This window comes from Melanerpes formicivorus, unplaced genomic scaffold (genome assembly GCF_026170545.1).
Source record: "Melanerpes formicivorus ecotype bairdi unplaced genomic scaffold, bMelFor1.0.p_v2 SCAF_96, whole genome shotgun sequence".
Classification (NCBI taxonomy): domain Eukaryota; kingdom Metazoa; phylum Chordata; class Aves; order Piciformes; family Picidae; genus Melanerpes; species Melanerpes formicivorus.
This window is the reverse complement of record NW_027142448.1, coordinates 156,750-177,071: the sequence shown is the minus strand read 5'-3', so window position 1 is coordinate 177,071 and position 20,322 is coordinate 156,750. Positions and strand designations below refer to the sequence as shown.

Below are 20,322 nucleotides of genomic sequence, written 5' to 3'. Positions count from 1 at the left end.
CCCGTCACTGGAAGCGGCCCCACGCCGGCGGGGTCGCGGCCCCGCTCGTCATCCCTCCTCCTCGCTGCATTGGCCGCCGCCGCTGCCCTCGGCCTTTCCAATATGGCGGCGCCCAGCGGGGCGGCGAGCTGCGAGGACTTCGCCGAGTTCCAGGTGAGCCACCAAGGGCGCGCGAGGCGAGTCTCCCGCTGCCGCAGCCATCGGCGCGGCGAGAGCGCCGGGGAGGGGGCCGGCGCGCGCCTCACGCTCAGCCGCGGTGCCCTGGGGCAGGGAGCGGGGCCGCGGGATCGCTTCCCGGGACAGCGAGCGCCCGCGCTGTGTGCGGCTCCGGGAGCGCCTGCGGGTCGCTTGCTGGAGCGGGAAGGACCGGCGGGCGTCAGCAGGTCGACAGAGGTGCTGGAGCCTGGCTCGTTTAGTATTACTGTTTTTCCTTTACCCTGCAAAAGGTGATTTTGTTTGTCTTTTATTTTTGATTGAAATAAACCTGTAGTGCAGGTCGTGCCCAGTTTTCCCGCCTGGAAGCGCTGCTGAGGCCTTTTCCAGGGGGCACTCCTGCCTGTGGGTAGGGTTTTCAGGGGGGAGCCACTGCTAGGAGGGCCTGGCTGCTGAGGCAGGTAGGGCTGGAGGCTGCTCCCGGGGTCCTGTAGTGCCCCAGTGCTGCCCTGTGCCCCCCACCCCACCTCACACCTTTGAATCACAGAATCAACAAGGTTGGGAAAGACCTCAGAGATCATCAAGCCCAACCTGTCACCCAACACATAGTATCATAGTATCATAGTATCAGTCAGGGTTGGAAGGGACCACAAGGGTCATCTAGTTCCAACCCTCCTGCCATGGGCAGGGACACCCCACACTACATCAGCCTGGCCACAGCCTCAGCCAGCCTGGCCTTAAACACCTCCAAGGCTGGGGCCTCAACCACCTCCCTGGACAACCCATTCCAGGGCTTCACCACTCTCAAGGGGAAGAACTTCCTCCTCACCTCCAGCCTCAATCTCCCCACCTCCAGCTTCATTCCATTCCCCCTAGGCCTATCACTCCCTGAGATCCTGAGCAGTCCCTCCCCAGCCTTCCTGGAGCCCCCTTCAGATACTGGAAGGCCACAATGAGGTCACCTGGGAGCCTTCTCTTCTCCAGACTGAACAGCCCCAACTCCTTCAGTCTGTCCTCACAGGAGAGGTGCTCCAGCCCTCTGCTCATCCTCCTGGCCCTTCTCTGGACACCTTCCAGCACCTCCACATCCCTCTTGCAATAGGGGCTCCAGAACTGGAGGCAGGACTCCAGGTGGGGTCTCAGCAGAGCTGAGCAGAGAGGGAGAATCACCTCCCTTGCCCTGCTGGCCACACTTCTCCTGCTGCAGCCCAGGATCTGGTTGGCTTTCTGGGCTGCAAGTGCACACTGAGAGCTCCTGGTGAGCTTCTCCTCCCCCAGCATCCCCAAGTCTCTCTCCTCAGGGCTGCTTTCCAGCCAGTCCCTGCCCAGCCTGCATTTGTGCCTGGGATTGCCTCCACCCAGATGCAGGACCCTGCACTTGCTCTTATTGAAGCTCATGAGGTTGGCTTGTGCCCACCTCTCCAGCCTGTCCAGGTCCCTCTGGATGGCCTCCCTTCCCTCCAGCTGTCTGCTGCACCACACAGCTTGGTGTCATCAGCAAACCTGCTGAGGGTGCACTCAATGCCACTGTCCATGGCACCCACAAATATGTTGAACAAGCCTGGTCCCAGGACTGATCCCTGAGGCCAATCCCCTCTTTGCTGCTGGTTTGTAGCATGTACTCAAAACTGTATGTTTGGTGCAGGGTTTGTGGGGGTTTTTTTTGCTGCTAGTAAGCAATCTGCTTAGTTTTCCATTAAAAGAATCATGTGAATGTTTTTGTGGGATGTTCTTTATAGGGATCTATGCAGTGTTCTTGTTTTTCTCCTTTAATGCAGGAGTTGCTCAGGGTGATGAGGACAATTGACGACAGAATCGTCCACGAGTTAAACACTACAATCCCAACAGCTTCTTTTGTGGGGAAAATTGATGCCGGCCAAACATGTAAAGAGCTCTATCAGTCTGTGAGTGTGCACTCCTTCAGCTTTCACAGGATCAATAAGGTTGGAAAAGACCTCAGAGATCATCAAGCCCAATCTGTCACCCAGCACCTCAGGACTAACTAAACCATGGCACCAAGTGCCACATCCAATCCCCTCTTCAACACCTCCAGGGATGGGGACTCCACCACCTCCCTGGGCAGCACATTCCAGTGGCCAATCTCTCTTGCTGGAAAGAACTTTCTCCTCACCTCCAGCCTAAACCTCCCCTGGCTCAGCTTGAGACTGTGTCCTCTTGCCTGGGAGAAGAGACCAACCCCCTCCCGGCTACAACCACCTTTCAGGTAGTTGGAGAGAGCAATGAGGTCTCCCCTGAGCCTCCTCTTCTCCAGGCTAAGCAACCCCAGCTCCCTCAGCCTCTCCTCACAGGGCTGTGCTCCACACCTCTCCCCAGGCTCGTTGCCCTTCTCTGGACACATTCAAGTGTCTCAATGTCCTTCTGAAATTGAGGAGCCCAGAACTGGACACAGGACTCAAGGTGTGGCCTAACCAGTGCTGAGTACAGGGCACAGTGACTTCCCTGCTCCTGCTGGCCACACTGTTTCTGATGCAGATTTCAGTTCATTTCCTATATTTTATTAGGTACAGTGGCCAGTGAAACATCCCCAGGTTCTAAGGAAGCCCCTGCCTTCAGATCTCATGCTTTATGTATCTGTAACTGGCACATTCATCTTCTCCCCGTGGCTGAACCGCGTGCATAGTACAGCTACCCCAGTTTAAAAGCAGACGGGGAACTTGTTCTGCAATACCTTCAAGATGCCCTTCAGACTGCAGTGGATGGCATTAGCCCAGTCCACTTTGCTTTTAAAGCCCTTCAGGCTGCAGTGGATGGCATTAGCCCAGTCCACTTTGCTTTTAAAGATGGGTGCTAGCACTGTTTTTGGAGCTGTGTTGTAACCCCCCTGCTGGGTGTCTTTTACTTTTGATCAGGTTGGTGTCTGTGGCTCAAAGCAGGTGCCACTTCTAACCTGTGGATCATGGAGTGAATGGAATTTCTGTAAGCACTTTAGGAAGTCTCCCTTTTACCTTGCAACCCAGAGGTTTCTGTTCTCTGCTGAGTTATGACTTTCTTCCTCTCCCCCCTTAGTTGACAGATGCTCACACCAGCAGAGAGAGAATCATCAAAAACTGCATCGCTCAGACCTCCAGCGTAGTGAAGGCTCTCAGAGAAGAGAGAGAAAAAGCCCAGGATGATGTAGCATTATTAAAGCAACTCAGGAAAGAGCAAACCAAGGTGAGTAGTGAGGCTTTCCACAGCTCACTGAGAGAGGACCAAGAGTGTATCTTTCCCAAACAGAAAGACCAGTGTGATGGAGAGAACCTGAGGTGGATCTTGACTAAGGCGATCTTCTCTGAGGTTCTTGTTGGCTGGATTTGTGAGAAGCATTTCCCCAACCCCTCAGGAGAGAGGTGTTTTTGTCCTGCAAGTGAAGCATTTTTTAAGAGGCCCTGCTACACAAAGGCTGTATAAAACCCTGGTGGACTCTAGCCTTCACTGACTAACACCTTTTACCATACAAGTCACCTGGGGCTTGCTTCATCCCTTCAGAATGCCTGATGATTCATTCTTCTTTTCTGAGAGCTTGTAAAGCTAGTATATGTGCAAACAGCTAGTGTGGGTGCAAACAGCTAGTATGGGTGCCCATATGGAAACACCATAAAGTTATGAAGTAGGACTTTTGTGCATGTCTCTTGCACCTCATAGTTGTAAGGCCTTAAAGCTGTCACTTTTCATCATGACCCTGAGAAGCATCACTCCTGTTCAGTGTGTTAACTTGAGGTTTTGTCCTCTACAAGAAGCTGCCAGGCAATCTTGAGTTCTGTGTAAACTTTTTCATTATTTAGTGTGCCTCAAGTGATATTTTTTTCCTTAGCACCTTGTGGGGGTGTGAGAATGGAATGGAATAGAATGGAATGGAATAGAATGGAATAAACCAGGTTGGAAAAGACCTTCAAGATCATCAAGTCCAACCTATCACCCAACACCATCTAATCAACTCCACCATGGCACCAAGTGCCTCATCCAGGCTGTTCTTAAACACCTCCAGAAATTCTCTCCTATGTCCACTGTAACTCTGGCTAATGAAGTCAGACAGACCAGAGAAGACAAAGGTATTCAAAAGAAGCACACTCTTTCATGTTCTTTTACACACACAAAACCCCACCACCATAAACAAGGAAGGAATTAAGACTGAAAGCTCTCCAGAGAGAAACTTCTGGGTTTGCATAAGGAGTTCTAATGTGCAAAGGCCCTCTCAACCTTCTGAGGTGAACAGAGGTGGTCTAGACAGGAGTATCAGAAGTGGAGAAGAGACCACTGCTGAAGTTGTTCTCCCTATTCCAGAGTTCCCTTTTTAGGGAAAGGGACACTGCATGTGTGGCTTTAGGAGTGGAGATGAGCAGGCTTGTGAGAGCTGTTCCATTCATTTTTCTTCCAGCCCTGTTCATAGTATCATAGTATCAGTCAGGGTTGGAAGGGACCACAAAGATCACCCAGTTCCAACCCCCCTGCCATGGGCAGGGACACCCCCACACTACATCAGCCTGGCCACAGCCTCATCCAGCCTGGCCTTAAACACCTCCAGGGCTGGGGGCCCCAACCACCTCCCTGGACAACCCATTCCAGGGGCTTCACCACTCTCATGGGGAAGAACCTCCTCTTCTCCCTTTTCCAGGGTTCCCTTTTTAGGGAAAGGGACACTGCATGTGTGGCTTTAGGAGTGGAGATGAGCTGGCTTGTGAGAGCTGTTCCATTCATTTCTCTTCCAGCCCTGTTCTGCATCTCTTGTGATCACTTTAAATTATTTTTCCACCTCATATGCTGGCAGCATACACCAAGTAAGACTGCCTGCTCATTGCTGTTTTGCATGCACTGACCAGTTGTGTCTGTTGTGGTCAGCAGTTTCATGAGCCTTCCTCTGTTGAGACCTGCCTTAAACTAAGGTTTCTAAAATGGTGCTTTTGAGTTTCCACTGTAACAAAAGGGGGGCTCTTGTGACACCCAGGACATCCCACAGTCACACACACACGTGGATATGGCCCTGTATCCTGGGTATGGGTTTGCCTGCTGCAAGAAGAGATGGGTCTTGAGATTTTGCATTTGCTGAACTGCTTCACAACCCACAGAATCACAGAATGGTAGGGATGTCTGAAGATCCACCTAGTCCAGCCCACTTGTTAGAGCAGGATCACCCAGAGTAAATCACACAGGAAGAACTACCTGAAGGGAGGTTGTAGCCAGGTGGGGGTTCGTCTCTTCTCTCAGGCAACTGGCACCAGAACAATGAGGACACAGTCTCAGGCTGAACCAGGGGAAGTTTAGGCTGGAGGTGAGGAGAAAAGTACTTCCCAGAGAGAGTTGTTGTTCATTGGAATGTGCTGCCCAGGGAGGTGGTGGAGTCCCCATCCCTGGAGGTGTTCAAGAGGGGATTGGATGTGGCACTTGGTGCCATGGTCTAGTCATGAGGTCTGTGGTGACAGGTTTGGACTTGATGATCCTCGAGGTCTCTTCCAACCTTGGCGATACTGTGATACTTCAGCCAAAAATTATTACCTCTGGGTCACTGAATAAGAAAACTTGGAGTAGTGTCAGTCCAGCAGCCAGTTCCTGTAAATCTATTTACATTAAAATGTCATTTGATTATTGTATTAATTTGTTACCCATCTTGGAAATCCAAACCAGACAGCATAATGAGGCATATGAGTCATAACAAGTCCAAGTGCCAGGGGCTGCACTTTGGCCACAACAACCCCAGGCAGAGCTACAGGCTGGGGTCAGAGTGGCTGAGAGCTGCCAAACAGACAGAAAGGGACCTGGGGGTGCTGATTGACAGCCACCTGAACATGAGGCAGCAGTGTGCCCAGGTGGCCAAGAAGGCCAATGGCATCCTGGCCTGCATCAGGAACAGTGTGGCCAGCAGGAGCAGGAAGTCATTGTGCCCTGTACTCTGCATTGATTAGGCCACACCTTGAGTCCTGTGTCCAGTTCTGGGCCCCTCAGTTTAAGAAGGACATTGAGAGACTTGAAGGTGTCCAGAGAAGGGGCAACAAAGCTGGGGAGGGGTCTGGAGCACAGCCCTGTGAGGAGAGGCTGAGGGAGCTGGGGTTGCTTAGCCTGGAGAAGAGGAGGCTCAGGGAAGACCTCATTGCTCTCTACAACTACCTGAAGGGAGGTTGTAGCCAGGTGTGGGTTGGTCTCTTCTCCCAGGCAACCAGCACCAGAACAAGAGGACACAATCTCAAGCTGTGCCAGGGGACGTTTAGGCTGGAGGTGAGGAGAAAGTTCTTCACTGAGAGAGTTTGTTGGTCATTGGAATGTGCTGCCAGGGAGGTGGTGGAGTCCCCATCCCTGGAGGTGTTCAAGAGGGGATTGGATGTGGCACTTGGTGCCATGGTCTAGTCATGAGGTCTGAGGTGACAGGTTGGACTCGATGATCCTCGAGGTCTCCTCCAACCTTGGTGATTCTGTGATACTGGGATATCAAGCTTGTTAAAATGTTAGAGTGTGTTTTAAAAACAACAGCCACCACAGCAAACTCCACTGTGCTGACTGTCATTGTGTTGCTGTTTGTGACTGCAGTTCTAAGGCAAAGGCTAAAGCAGTAGTTTTGCTTAGCTTTGGTGTCAGAAGCAGTTACTGTGGTAGTTCAGATGGCTGTAAACCTGCTCACACCATCCAGCAGGAGCCTTTCTTCAAACTATCAGAAGTATTCAGCATGGATTCACCAAGAGAAAATCATGCTTGACCAATTCAACAGCCTTCTATAATGGTGTGACCAGCTGGGTAGATGAGGGGAGAGCAGTGGATGTTGTCTACCTTGCCCTTGCCAAGTCTTTTGACATTGTCTCCCATAGCATTCTCATAGGTAAGCTTTGGAAGTGTGGGTTAGATGAGTGGATGGTGAGGTGGATTGAGGACTGGCTGAAGGACACAGCTCAGAGGCTTGTGGTCAGTGGGGCTGGTTCTAGTTGGAGGCCTGCAGCTAGTGTTCCCCAGGAGTCAGTACAGGGTCCAGTCTTGTTCAATGTCTTCATCAATGACCTGGATGAAGGGACAGAGTGCACTCAAGGCAAATTTGCTGATGGTGCAATACTGGGAGAAGTGGCTGGCACCCAGCCAGGCCATGCTGCCATTCAGTGAGACCTGGGCAGGCTGGAGAGCTGGGCAGAAGGTCAAACAATTGTAGAGTCCCTGCACTTGATGAGGAATAAACCCCCTGCTCCACTGTAGGTTAGAGGCTGAGCTGATGGAGAGCATCTCTGTAAAGAAGGACCTGGGAGTGCTGGTGGACTACAAGTGCCACATGAGCCAGCAATGTGCCCTTGTGGCCAAGAGAGCCAATGGTATTCTGGGGTGCATTCAGCAAGTCAAGGGAGGTTCTTGTCTCTGGCCTTAGGAGGCCACATCTAGAATAGTGAGTCCAGTTCTGGATAGACATGGAACTACTGGAAAACAGAAGACTGAGAGGTGCTCTTTTCAATGCTCCTGGGTGTCTAAAGAGTGGAGGTCAAGAGGATGGGGCCAGGATCTTTTCAGTGGTGCCCAGTGATAGGACCAATGGGCACAAATTAAAACAGGAGGTTTGGCTTAGACATAGGAAAACCTTATGTGGATGATGACAGAGCACTGGAATAGGCTGCCCAGAGGAGCTGTGGAGTCTCCTTTGGAGACTTTCAAAAGCCACCTGGACATACTGCTGTGTGATTTACTCTAGATAACCTGCTTTAGTAGGAGGGTTGGACTAGATGATCTTCAGAGGTCCCTTCCGACCCCTACCCTTCTGTGATTCTGTAGCTGCTGCTGATCTTCTCAGTGAGTATTTTATAGGGAATAATCCTGGTCATCTAGTCACCCTGTGGATACTGGGGTGTAATTTCCTACAGTTTGAAATCCCACTGAGTAAGGAAAAGTCCATCCAATGTCTGTATTAGCTCAGTGTGTGTCAGGACATCTGGGAAGTGTTTTGGTGGGACTGTCCCACACCACATCCTGGTCTCCAGGCTGGTGACACATGGGTGTGATGGGTGACCACTAGATGGATAAGGAACTGGCTTGATGGCTGCACCCAAAGAGTGGCTGTCAATGGCTCCATGTCCCAGAGGAGCCAGGGACAAGCAGAGTCCCTCAGGGATCAGTCCTGGGACCAGGCCTTGTTCAACATCTCTGTGGGTTGCCATGGACAGTGGCATTGAGTGCACCCTCAGCAGGTTTGCTGATGACACCAAGCTGTGTGGTGCAGCAGACAGCTGGAGGGAAGGGAGGCCATCCAGAGGGAGCTGGACAGGCTGGAGAGGTGGGCACAAGCCAACCTCAGGAGGTTCAATAAGAGCAAGGGCAGGGTCCTGCAGCTGGGTGGAGCAATCCCAGGCACGAATGCAGGCTGGGCAGGGACTGGCTGGAAAGCAGCCCTGAGGAGAGAGACTTGGGGGTGCTGGGGGAGGAGAAGCTCACCAGGAGCTCTCAGTGTGCACTTGCAGCCCAGAAAGCCAATCAGATCCTGGGCTGCATCAGGAGAAGTGTGGCCAGCAGGGCAAGGGAGGTGATTCTCCCCCTCTGCTCAGCTCTGGTGAGACCCCACCTGGAGTACTGCCTCCAGTTCTGGAGCCCCCTATTGCAAGAGGGATGTGGAGGTGCTGGAAGGTGTCCAGAGAAGGGCCAGGAGGATGATCAGAGGGCTGGAGCACCTCTCCTGTGAGGACAGACTGAAGGAGTTGGGGCTGTTCAGTCTGGAGAAGAGAAGGCTCCCAGGTGACCTCATTGTGGCCCTTCCAGGATCTGAAGGGGGGCTCCAGGAAGGCTGGGGAGGGACTGCTCAGGATCTCAGGCAGTGATAGGACTAGGGGGAATGGAATGAAGCTGGAGGTGGGGAGATTGAGGCTGGAGGTGAGGAGGAAGTCCTTCCCCATGAGAGTGGTGAAGGCCTGGAATGGGTTGTCCAGGGAGGTGGTTGGGGGCCCTGTCCCTGGAGGTGTTTAAGGCCAGGCTGGCTGAGGCTGTGGCCAGGCTGATCTAGTGTGGGGTGTCCCTGCCCATGGCAGGGGGGGTTGGAACTAGATGCTCCTTGTGGTCCCTTCCCTTGTGGTCCTGACTGATACTATGGTACTATGATACTGTCCTGACCTGTACTTGTTACCATCTCTGGAACCATATATTTAAAATGGATAACTTTGATCTTTAGTCTGTTGTGTTAAAGACTCCAACCACAAAAATGTGTCCTAAATGTAGGCAAAACTGTCAGATGGTTCTTGCATCTCCTAATATTGCTTCAGGGCCTTGTGCCAGGGTCAAATTGCAGCAGGTCACCTGCACACAGCCTAGCACACTTGCACCTTGAATTTCTAACAAAGAGATTCTGATATTTCTCATGGGTCAAGCAAGTGCTCAGGAGTTGTGTATCACAGTAGTCCTTGCCTCAGCTTTTGCATTTGTCTGAACCTGCTTTGTCCTTCTGTGATATTAACTGGTTCAGGTAGCACAAACACATGTGATCTGTTCCATAGACCCTGTTCTGGTCAGTGCTCAGAGTAGGCACCAAAGGAAGTCAGAAGATCTGTTTATGGTCTCAATTCCACATCCAGAATCTCAGATCTGTGTGAAGTCCTAGCTTTGCTGCCAGCTCCCTGTATGACTCTAACAATGCACATATGGAAGAAACAACTCAGGGCTGCAGAGTTAACCCTAGCCCTGGCTTTCCCTGTACTGAGTGCTAGAATTAGCTGCAGTTATTTTTACCTTTGAAGCCATTAATGACAATCAATTAATTACTGGCAGATCTTGATGGGCAATATTTCATATGAAGCATTAGAATCACAAAAGTGTTTTGGTAGGAAGAGAGCCTTTAAGATCATGGAGTTCAACCACTGTCTGACTCTGCCAAGTACAGTGTCCCTCAGCACCACATCTCTGCATCTTTTAAACACCTCCAGAACAAACCCTTTCAGTGATGAAGTTTCTTCTAATATCCAACCTAAACTTCCCCTGGCTGCAACTTGAGGCCATTATAGGGTGCTTGGTGCCATGGGTTAGTTGATTAGGTGGTGTTGGTTGATGGGTTGGACGTGATGATCTTGAAGGTCTCTTCCAACCTGGTCTGGTCTCTCCTCTTCCTCCCCTCCTCTTCCTCCCCTCCTCTTCCTCCCCTCCTCTTCCTCCCCTCCTCTTCCTCCCCTCCTCTTCCTCCCCTCCTCTTCCTCCCCTCCTCTTCCTCCCCTCCTCTTCCTCCCCTCCTCTTCCTCCCCTCCTCTTCCTCCCCTCCTCTTCCTCCCCTCCTCTTCCTCCCCTCCTCTTCCTCCCCTCCTCTTCCTCCCCTCCTCTTCCTCCCCTCCTCTTCCTCCCCTCCTCTTCCTCCCCTCCTCTTCCTCCCCTCCTCTTCCTCCCCCTCCTCTTCCTCCCCTCCTCTTCCTCCCCTCCTCTTCCTCCCCTCCTCTTCCTCCCCTCCTCTTCCTCCCCTCCTCTTCCTCCCCTCCTCTTCCTCCCCTCCTCTTCCTCCCCTCCTCTTCCTCCCCTCCTCTTCCTCCCCTCCTCTTCCTCCCCTCCTCTTCCTCCTGCCAGGCTTGCATTGTGAGTCTGCCTTCACCATGCCCTCAGCATTGTCTGGAGGGAAGATCCAGGCTTTCAGGCCAATTGCACATCATGCTCTTCAGTTTGCACTCTCCAAGGAGAAGCAGCAGCTGGTGCCAGGGCTGTGATGCAGAAGGGTGCAGCGGTAGCAGTCACTGAGGGCTGCAGAGATGCCTGTTTGCCAATAACCTCTTTGTCTGTTGCTTTCTGCAGTTGAAATTGATGCAGTCGGAGCTGAATGTTGAAGAAGTGGTAAACGACAGAAGCTGGAAGGTACTCACTTAATGTAGCCACAATACTCTGCCCCAACAAACAGGTCTGTGCTGAAAGTGTGGCACTGGTGCTTGATGAGGCAGATTAACTAGAGATAGATGAGGGTAATAGGCTCTGTCCCTGGAGACATTCAAGATCAGACTTGATGTGGCCCTGAGCCAGTTGGAGGTGCTCACTGCTGGGGGTTTGGACAAGATGACCTTTGAGTGTCCCTTCCAACCTGATGTGATCAGTGAATCTCTGAATCTCTAATGCTGGGGGAAGTGTTTCAGAGGTCAGTCATTTTTCCTGTTCTGGATGCAAAGATCAAAGCTTTTCAGTTGCACTGCAGAGGAAAGAAAAGTGTCTGAGATAGGGGAGAGGAAGGAGTGTGGAGTACTCCTGTGTACTGCTTTTGTCCTTGTGTCTAAGGACATTCCTATGGTGGCCCTGTCTGAAAAGCTGGGCCTCTCACAATGTCATAGAGCTAAGTCTTTCAGAATTGGCTGTTTGGTACTAATCACATTTCTCAGCAGAGGCCAGAGGTAGGTGAGGCTGTAGAAGTTGAACCTTATCCTAAGGGAGCTTCCTGCAGGCTGGGTCTGATGCTCCCTGATGCCAAGAGAAGGCTTTTCATTGTCTCCTGGGTGAACAGAAGGCAGGTCACCCTCTGGATGGACAGACCCAAATTGGTGTTGCAGAGTGATCTTAACACTGAGCTGAAATTCTGAGGTGACCAATTCTGTCACTGCAGCATTTCATGTCTAGCACCCTTGTTTAGTGTTGCTTTTCAGAACTTGCCCAGAAACTCCACCTAGTGCTGCCTGAAAGATCTGATTGTGCCCTGAAGCTTCATTAATATTAAAGCAGCTGATATGCCAAAGTAATGCCACAGCCTTAGCAGCCTGCTTCAGGTCACCAGTGGCAAATAGCTTTTGACAGCTCTGCTATGGGAGCACAGCCCCTGCCCTCATCTGCACTCTGAAGAGCAGAGTTAGAATCACAGAATCATTTTGCTTGGAAAAGACCTTTTAGGTCATTAAGTCCAACCATTATCTAAATCTGCCAAGTCTGGTGCTCAGCTGTGTCCCTCAGCACTGCAGCTCTTCACCTGGGAAACATCTCCTGGGATGGGCTTCCAACCAGCACCCTGGGGAGCCTCTTCCCATGTTTGAGCAGGATCCCTCTCAGTGACAAAGTTTCTTCTCATATCCAACCTAAACTTCCCCTGTGAGGGGAGTTCAGGTTGGTTGCAACTTGAACCCCTTTCCTCTTGTCCTATCACTTGTTCCTAGGGAGAAGAGGTTGACCCCCACCTGTCTTCCACCTCCATTCAGGGAGTTGCAGAGAGTGAGAAGGTCTCCCCTCAGTCTCCTTTTCTCCAGACTAACCAACCCCAGTTTCCTCAAGCAGTCCTCACAAAACTTGTTCTCCAGGCCCTTCACCAGCTTCATTGCCCTTCTCTGGCCTCTGTCCAGTGCCTCAATGTTTTTCTTGTAATGAGGGTCCCAAAACTGAATCCAAGAATCAAGGTATGGCCTCACCAGTGCTGAGTCCAGGGGGCATTCACTTACCTGCTCCTGCACATCACACTACCCCTGATACAGGCAGGATGTTGCTGGCCTCCTTTGTTACCTGGGCTCATGTTCAGCCAGCTTTGACTGATACCCCCAGGTGCTTTTTGCAGGGCATCTTTCCAGGCACTCTGCTGCAAACCTGGAGTATTCATGGGGTTGTTGTGACTCAAGTGCTGGACCCAGCCCTTGGTCTTGTTGAATCTCATACTATTGGCCTTGGGCTATGATCCAGCCTGCCCATATCAGTGGTTGGCACCAGTCTTAGCACTGATCCAGTGATTACCTATATCTGCATTCAGCTTTAGGGAGTGATGGGAATGTGGAAGTTTCTCTGGTTGGAGAGTTTATAAACAGCAGGGAATGCATGGTACAGGCACATTTTAGCCTGCTAGTGTTTAGTGTAGGGCTTGAAGAGATAAGTACTCCTGAGGTTTACCTCCAGCTCTGCTCCACTGAGCATAGGCATAAATATCTCATTTAGCTGTGTGTAAAATTACATCACTGAAGGCTGAGACCAGACAGGGAGCTGACTTCCAAAACAAGACCCTTGCATCAGTCTCTCTACAGCAGTTCCACACTGAAGTCTGTTGTGTGTTTGCCATTTCTACTAATACCTAAAAGTCAGCAAAATCTACCTCTGCAGTGGCAGGAATTGAGCTTCCTTGGACTCTGTTCTGCCTCTCTGAAAAATGAGAGCAGCACTTCACATGTGCCCCAAGGGAGTCAGTTGGCCTGAGTAACATCCAGCTGGCAGCCAGTCACCAGTGGCATCCCCCAGGGATCAGTGCTGGGCCCCATCCTCTTTAACATCTTCATTGATGATCTGGATGAGGGCACTGAGTCAGTCATCAGCAAGTTTGCAGATGACACCAAGTTAGGAGCAGATGTTGGTCAGTTAGAGGGCAGAAAGGCTCTGCAGAGGGACCTTGACCGACTGGACAGATGGGCAGAGTCCAACAGGATGGCATTCAACAAGTCCAAGTGCCAGGGGCTGCACTTTGGCCACAACAACCCCATGCAGAGCTACAGGCTGGGGTCAGAGTGGCTGAGAGCTGCCAAACAGAGAGGGACCTGGGGGTGCTGATTGGCAGCTGCCTGAATATGAGCCAGCAGTGTGCCCAGGTGACCAAGAAGGCCAATGGCATCCTGGCCTGCATTAGGAATAGTGTGGCCAGCAGGAGCAGGGAAGTCATTGTGCCCTGTACTCTGTATTGGTTAGGCCACACCTTGAGTCCTGTGTCCAGTTCTGGGCCCCTCAGTTTAAGAAGGACATTGAGAGACTTGAAGGTGTCCAGAGAAGGGCAACAAGGCTGGGGAGAGGCCTTGAGCACAGCCCTGTGAGGAGAGGCTGAGGGAGCTGGGGTTGCTTAGCCTGGAGAAGAGGAGGCTCAGGGGAGACCTCATTGCCCTCTACAACTACCTGAAAGGAGGTTGTAGCCAGGTGGTGGTTGGTCTCTTCTCCCAGGCAAGCAGCACCAGAACAAGAGGACACAGTCTCAAGCTGTGCCAGGGGAGGTTTAGACTCGAGGTGAGGAGAAAGTTCTTCACCGAGCGAGTCGTTCGTCATTGGAATGTGCTGCCCAGGGAGGTGGTGGAGTCCCCATCCCTGGAGGTGTTCAAGAGGAGATTGGATGTGGCACTTGGTGCCATGGTCTAGTCATGAGATCTGTGTTGATAGGTTGGACTCGATGATCCTCGAGGTCTCTTCCAACCTTGGTGATACTGTGGCTCCGTGATTCTAAAAGCAGGAGGCAGGGAGTAAGGCTGAAGTTTTGGCCTTCCTTCTGTAGGCTGCAGAGGTACTGTGAAAGATGCTGTGAAGGGCTGCATGCTAGTGAGCTGGGAGCTGCAGTTCTTTTGCTATTTTCAATGCAAAAGCTCCTTCAAGTGTATTTTCAGTACCCTTTAAGACATAGATTGTTGACCTCAACTTCAGCAAGCCTTTTGACACTGTCTCCTGTAACACTGTCACAGGTAAGCTTAGGAAGTGTGGGTCTAGGTTAGAGATCTCTTGGAGCAGGCTGCCCAGTGAGGCTGTGGAGTCTCCTCTGGACAGATTCAAAACCTGCCTGCATCCATTCCTGTGCAGGCTACCTTAGGTGATCCTGCTTCAGCAGGGGCATTGGACCCAATGATCTCTAGAGGTCCCTTCCAAGCTCTGATGTTCTGTGATCCTGTGATTACATGAGTGGACAGTGAGGTGGATCAAGAACTGGGTGAAGGACAGAACTCAGGGTGGTGATCAATGAGGCAGGGTCTCATTGGAGACCTGTAGCTAGCAGTGTTCCCCAGGAAGTCCTGTCTTGTTCAGTATCTTCATCTTACCTGGATGAAGGGACAGAGTGTACTCAAGGCAGATTCACTGATGGTACAGCACTGGGAGGAGTGCCTGACAGCCAGTCAGGCCATGCTGCCATTCAGTGAGACCTATACAGGCTGGAGAGTTGGGCAGAGGGGAGAAACCTGATGAAGTTCAACAAGGGCAAGTGTAGAGCTCTGCACCTGGGGAGTTCCAGCCCAGTGCACCAGTACAAGTGAGGGATTGACCTGCTGGAAAGCAGCTTTGTGGAGAAGGAGCTGGGAGTGCTGGAGGTTCCCCATGAGCCACAATGGTATTGTGGGGTGCATGCAGAAGAGTGAGCAGCAGATCAAGGGAGATTGTTCTCCCACCCTGCTCTGTTCTAGGGAGGCCTCACCTGCAGCACTGGGTCCAGTTCTGTGCTGCTCTGTTCAAAGAGCCCTAAAGAGTGGAATTCAAGAGGATGGGGTTGGGCTCTTCCAGTGGTGCCCAGTGACAGGACAAGGAGCAGTGGAAACAAATTAGAACACAGGAGGTTTCACTTAGAGAAAAGCATTTTTGCTGTGAGGGTGGCAGAGCACTGGGACAGCCTACCCAGAGAGGTTATGGAGGCTGCTTCTGTGGGGACTTTCAGAGCCCTCCTGGACATATTCCTGTGCAACCTGCTCTGGGAGACCCTGCAGTGGGCTTGGACTAGGTGGTCTCTGGAGGTCTCCTGCAACCCCTACCAGTCTGTGATTCTGTGACCATTCTGTGAATATAAGCCCTTAAAATGTCTTTGACAGCAGACAAAACTGGTGCAGCTTGCTTAGGATTAAAATGTTCCTGACAATTCTTTGGCCCTTTATCACTACACCTTCCTTCAGTCTGCTTTCAGACCTTCACATACCCTTTAACTCTTTCAGAAGTGTCCACTGCCTTGCTGATGATGTGGGACAGGCTGTCTGTGGAATGAAACTGTCACAACTTCTGTGTTCCCTCATATGAAGCAGTTTCTAATAGGTCTCTGTTTCTTAAAGTAAATCCAATCTGAAGATGAGTTGAAGATGACTCAAAAATTGTTCAGAAGCAATGCTGAAACATGCTGCAGACATTCTTTTCTCTGAAGTTGCCACAGGCTGTAGAAGTAGCTGATGTTAGGACCAGACTGTTTAAAAGAGCACATTGATGTAAAAGTAATGCAAAACTTCCCCAAGATGACCACTCACCTGCATGTGAAGCCAAGGAGGCAGTTCATGAAACTTGGCAGCCTGAAGATCACAAGCAAGGGACTGCTCAGGATCTCAGGGAGTGCTAGGACTAGGGGGAATGGAATGAAGCTGGAGGTGGGGAGATTCAGGCTGGAGGTGAGGAGGAAGTTCTTCCCCATGAGAGTGGTGAAGCCCTGGAATGGGTTGTCCAGGGAGGTGGTTGAGGCCCTGTCCCTGGAGGTGTTTAAGGCCAGGCTGGATGAGGCTCTGGGCAGCCTGATCTAGTGTGGGGTGTCCCTGCCCATGGCAGGGGGCTGGAACTAGATGATCCTTGTGGTCCCTTCCAACCCTGACTGATACTATGATACAATACAGAATAAACCAGGTTGGAGAAGACCTTCAAGATCATCAAGCCCAACCTATCACCCAGCACCACCTAATCAACTAAACCATGGCACCAAGTGCCTCATCCAGGCACTTAGAAAGCAATATGTAACCCTGGCTAACGGTGGCCTTTGGTAGGATTAGTTCAGCAGCATGTCTCCCTTGGTCACACACACACCACACCCCAGGGCTCAGGTCATAAACTCTTTCACAGAATCAGCCAGGTTGGAAAAGACCTCCAAGATCATCAAGTCCAACCAGTCACCCAACACCATCTAATCAACTAAACCATGGCACCAAGTGCCTCATCCAGGCTTTTCTTCAACACCTCCAGGGATGGTGACTCCACCACCTGCCTGGGCAGCACATTCCAATGGCCAATCTCTCTTGCTGGGAAGAACTTCTTCCTAACATCCAGCCTAAGCCTCCCCTGGCACAGCTTGAGACTGTGTCCTCTTGTTCTGGTGCTGCTTGCCTGGGAGAAGAGACCAACCCCCACCTGGCTGCAACCTCCCTTCAGGCAGTTTGAGACAGCAAGAAGGTCTCCCCTGAGCCTCCTCTTCTCCAGGCTAAGCAACCCCAGCTCCCTCAGCCTCTCCTCACAGGGCTGTGCTCCAGACCCCTCCCCAGCTTTGTTGCCTTTCTCTGGACACCTTCCAGCAACTCAACATCTTTCCTAAACTGAGGGCCCCAGAGCTGGACACAGGACTTAGTGTGTGGCCTATCCAGTGCCCATTTGAATCTGAAGACAGAGCTTGGCAGAATGTGCTGCTGCAAGCAGCTCATGACTGGCAGTGCCTCAGCTCGGTGCTAGGTGGTGCTCATGCTGCTCCTCAGGACAAAGTTTGCAGCCCAAACGTTAAACAGCTGCATTGCTTGTGGTACCACTTGTAGCTTTGATGTGACCCTGCATGTTGTGCTTTTGATTCACACTGCCTGACTTTAGTCATTTATTGACCCTCCTTAGGGTAAGCAGTCATAGAATCATAGAATCATTTTGGTTGGAAAAGACCTCTGAGGCCACTGAGTCCAGCCATCATCTAACTCTACAAAGTGATGCTAAAGCATGGCCCTCAGTATCACTTCTCTGTGTCTTCTGAACACCTCTAGGGTTGGGGCTTCAACCACCTCCTTGGGGAACTCTTTCAGTGACCATGTCTTCTAATATCAAATGTAAACCTCCCCTCCTGCAACTTGAGGCCATTTCCTCTCTTCTTATCACTTCTTGCTATGCATAAGAGATCAACCCTCTCCCCTGGCTCCTGCCTCCTTTCAGGTAGTTGTAGTGAATGTGGTTTCCCCTCAGCCTCCTTTTCCCCAGGCTGAACAGCCCCAGTTCCCTTGGCTGCTCCTCATGACCTGTTCTCCAGACCCTTCACCAGTTTTGTTGCCCTTCTCTGGGCCCACTCCAGCACTTCTATGTCTGTCTTGTAGTGAGGGCCCTAGCCTGCTTCAGTCTCAAGTTCTGTGTGCTAAATTTTACCCAGAGTGGGTGCCAGAGGAAAGTGAGGGGAGAGCAGTGTGCCTTTGGCAGGAGGAGGCCTGGCAGAGTCTGCACCTGTGGTCAGATAACTAAAAAGGGAGAAGATAGCTTCCAAGGGCCCTGGCCCCTCTTTAGAGCTGTCACAACAATGTCAAATGCTTCTGCTTAGGAAAGGGAAGAATACAGTGTCCAACTTTGGATGTCAGATTGTATTTAACACAACACAGCTGAGCCTTTCACTGATAATTTCCCTCCCTCTTTATTGAAGGGAAAAAAAAAAGCATCATCATCTATGATGAGAATGGGGGAACTGGCTGACAGCTGGCTGAACAGGAGCCAGCAGTGTGCCCAGGTGGCCAAGAAGGCCAATGGCCTCCTGGCCTGCATTAGGAATGGTGTGGCCAGCAGGAGCAGGGAAGTCATTGTGCCCTGTGCTCAGCACTGGTTAGGCCACAGCTTGAGTCCTGTGTCCAGTTCTGGGCCCCTCAGTTCAAGAGGACATTGAGACACTTGAATGTGTCCAGAGAAGGGCAACAAGGCTGGGGAGGGGTCTGGAGCACAACCCTGTGAGGAGAGGCTGAGGGAGCTGGGGTTGCTTAGCCTGGAGAAGAGGAGGCTCAGGGGAGACCTTCTTGCTCTCTACAACTCCCTGAAGGGAGGTTGTAGCCAGGTGGGGGTTGGTCTCTTCTCCCAGGCAACCAACACCAGAACACGAGGACACAGTCTCAAGCTGTGCCAGGGGAAGTTTAGGCTGGAGGTGAGGAGAAAGTTCTTCCCAGCAAGAGAGATTGGCCATTGGAATGTGCTGCCCAGGGAGGTGGTGGAGTCCCCATCCGTGGAGGTGTTCAAGAGGGGATTGGATGTGGCACTTGGTGCCATGGTTTGGTTAGTCCTGAGGTGTTGGGTGACAGGTTGGACTTGATCTCTGAGGTCTTTTCCAACCTTACTGATCCTGTGATGGCAGACTGCCAGGATTATGAGCTGCCTTATCTGAGGGAGAACACACTTGGAGGTGAGCAGTCCCCCAGTGCTAGGCTTTAGCCTTTGGGTTCACTAAAGCCAGGAAAGAAGGTCAGGGAAGACAGGTGCCTTGGTAAGTACCACTCACTGGTACAGCAGGGCTGGGCAGCTTGAGATGGGTGCTCCATGAAGAGCTAGTGGCTTGAAGTAGCTCTGAAGCTCTGCTTGCCTCCTGGAGGAGGGCTGATCCCCTTTTGCTCTTCTGTTTTGGTGTCTCAGGTCTTTAACGAGCGTTGCCGAATTCACTACAAGCCTCCGAAGAGTCACTGAGGTGGGGTGGTGTCCATCCAGGTGGTCCACAACCAGGAGAGCCAAACTGGAAAGAGGTCTTGGGTGAGCTGTGCTGGGACCCTCCAGAACCAGTGGAACCCAGTCTTGTTTTGGACCTACTTAGCTGAAACCTCAAGTCTGAAATGATTTTCCTGTAATCAAGAGCAAACGACTCATCTTTTGTACAAGCTGCCTGACACAAATGAGTTTTATAGTATTAAAATCATTTTCAAATGGAATGGGAAACTGGCATCTTTCTTGGAGCTGTACAGCTGCAGCAGTCCTGCAGGGGGAGGGACAGTCAAAACCAGCAGTGAGCAGGGAGGACAAGGTGCTCCCTGAACTGCTAACTGACTCTCAGGTAATCAGCTGAAGAGAAATCCAAAGTGTAGGTTCAGCACCCCTGAAAGTCAGAAGCTACCTGCACTGTTCTGAGCATGAGCAGCATTGGTTCAGGGCTGTGTGGGGCTGCAGGCTTGCTGCTCTTCCCACAGGTAGTGTCTGTTGCACTCTGTCCTTTGTTCTGTGTTAACCAAATCATGGATGGGTTTTATTCCTCTAAATAGGGAACTTGGTGTCAATTGAAAACCACTTTGGATTTGAGGATGAAAATACATCTCCTATGAGAATGAGAATGAGGCTGTTAACTGTCCTCTGACCCTGTTTTGTCCCTCCTTCTGATCCTTTAAAATTCATTCCACAGGCAAATTGCCTTTGAATGGAGAAAGGAGCTGTTCATACCTGATCCTGCCAATTCTGGTCCTAGAGTTGTGTTTAGAAAGCTTTAATGCAGCAACTTTGCAGTAACAGCATTTAGCAGTGGATAAATGTGAGGAAAGCAGAATTGCTGTGATTACAGCTTTAGTATCATAGTATCAGTCAGGGTTGGAAGGGACCACAAGGATCATCTAGTTCCAACCCCCCTGCCATGGGCAGGGACACCCCACACTACATCAGCCTGGCCACAGCCTCAGCCAGCCTGGCCTTAAACACCTCCAGGGACAGGGCCCCAACCACCTCCCTGGACAACCCATTCCAGGGCTTCACCACTGTCATGGGGAAGAACTTCCTCCTCACCTCCAGCCTCAATCTCCCCACCTCCAGCTTCATTCCATTCCCCCTAGTCCTAGCACTCCCTGAGATCCTGAGCAGTCCCTCCCCAGCCTTCCTGTAGCCCCCTTCAGATCCTGGAAG

At 51.4% G+C, this 20,322-nt stretch overlaps 1 protein-coding gene across 2 annotated transcripts; it reads left to right on the top strand.

The window, feature by feature from the left end:
• Positions 1-10: 10 nt before the first annotated feature.
• Positions 11-19,367, top strand: MIX23 (mitochondrial matrix import factor 23). Of its 2 annotated transcripts, none has more exons than XM_068166092.1 (5): positions 11-153; positions 1,932-2,057; positions 3,181-3,327; positions 10,867-10,969; positions 19,078-19,367. In XM_068166092.1, exons 1-4 carry the CDS (start codon positions 103-105, stop codon positions 10,936-10,938), a joined length of 396 nt encoding a protein of 131 aa, XP_068022193.1. In that variant the 5' UTR covers positions 11-102; the 3' UTR covers positions 10,939-10,969; positions 19,078-19,367. The 2 variants fall into 2 exon arrangements, with proteins under 2 accessions (XP_068022193.1, XP_068022192.1); XM_068166091.1 differs by having other exon boundaries at positions 19-153; positions 10,867-10,926.
• The last annotated feature ends 955 nt before the right edge of the window (positions 19,368-20,322 follow it).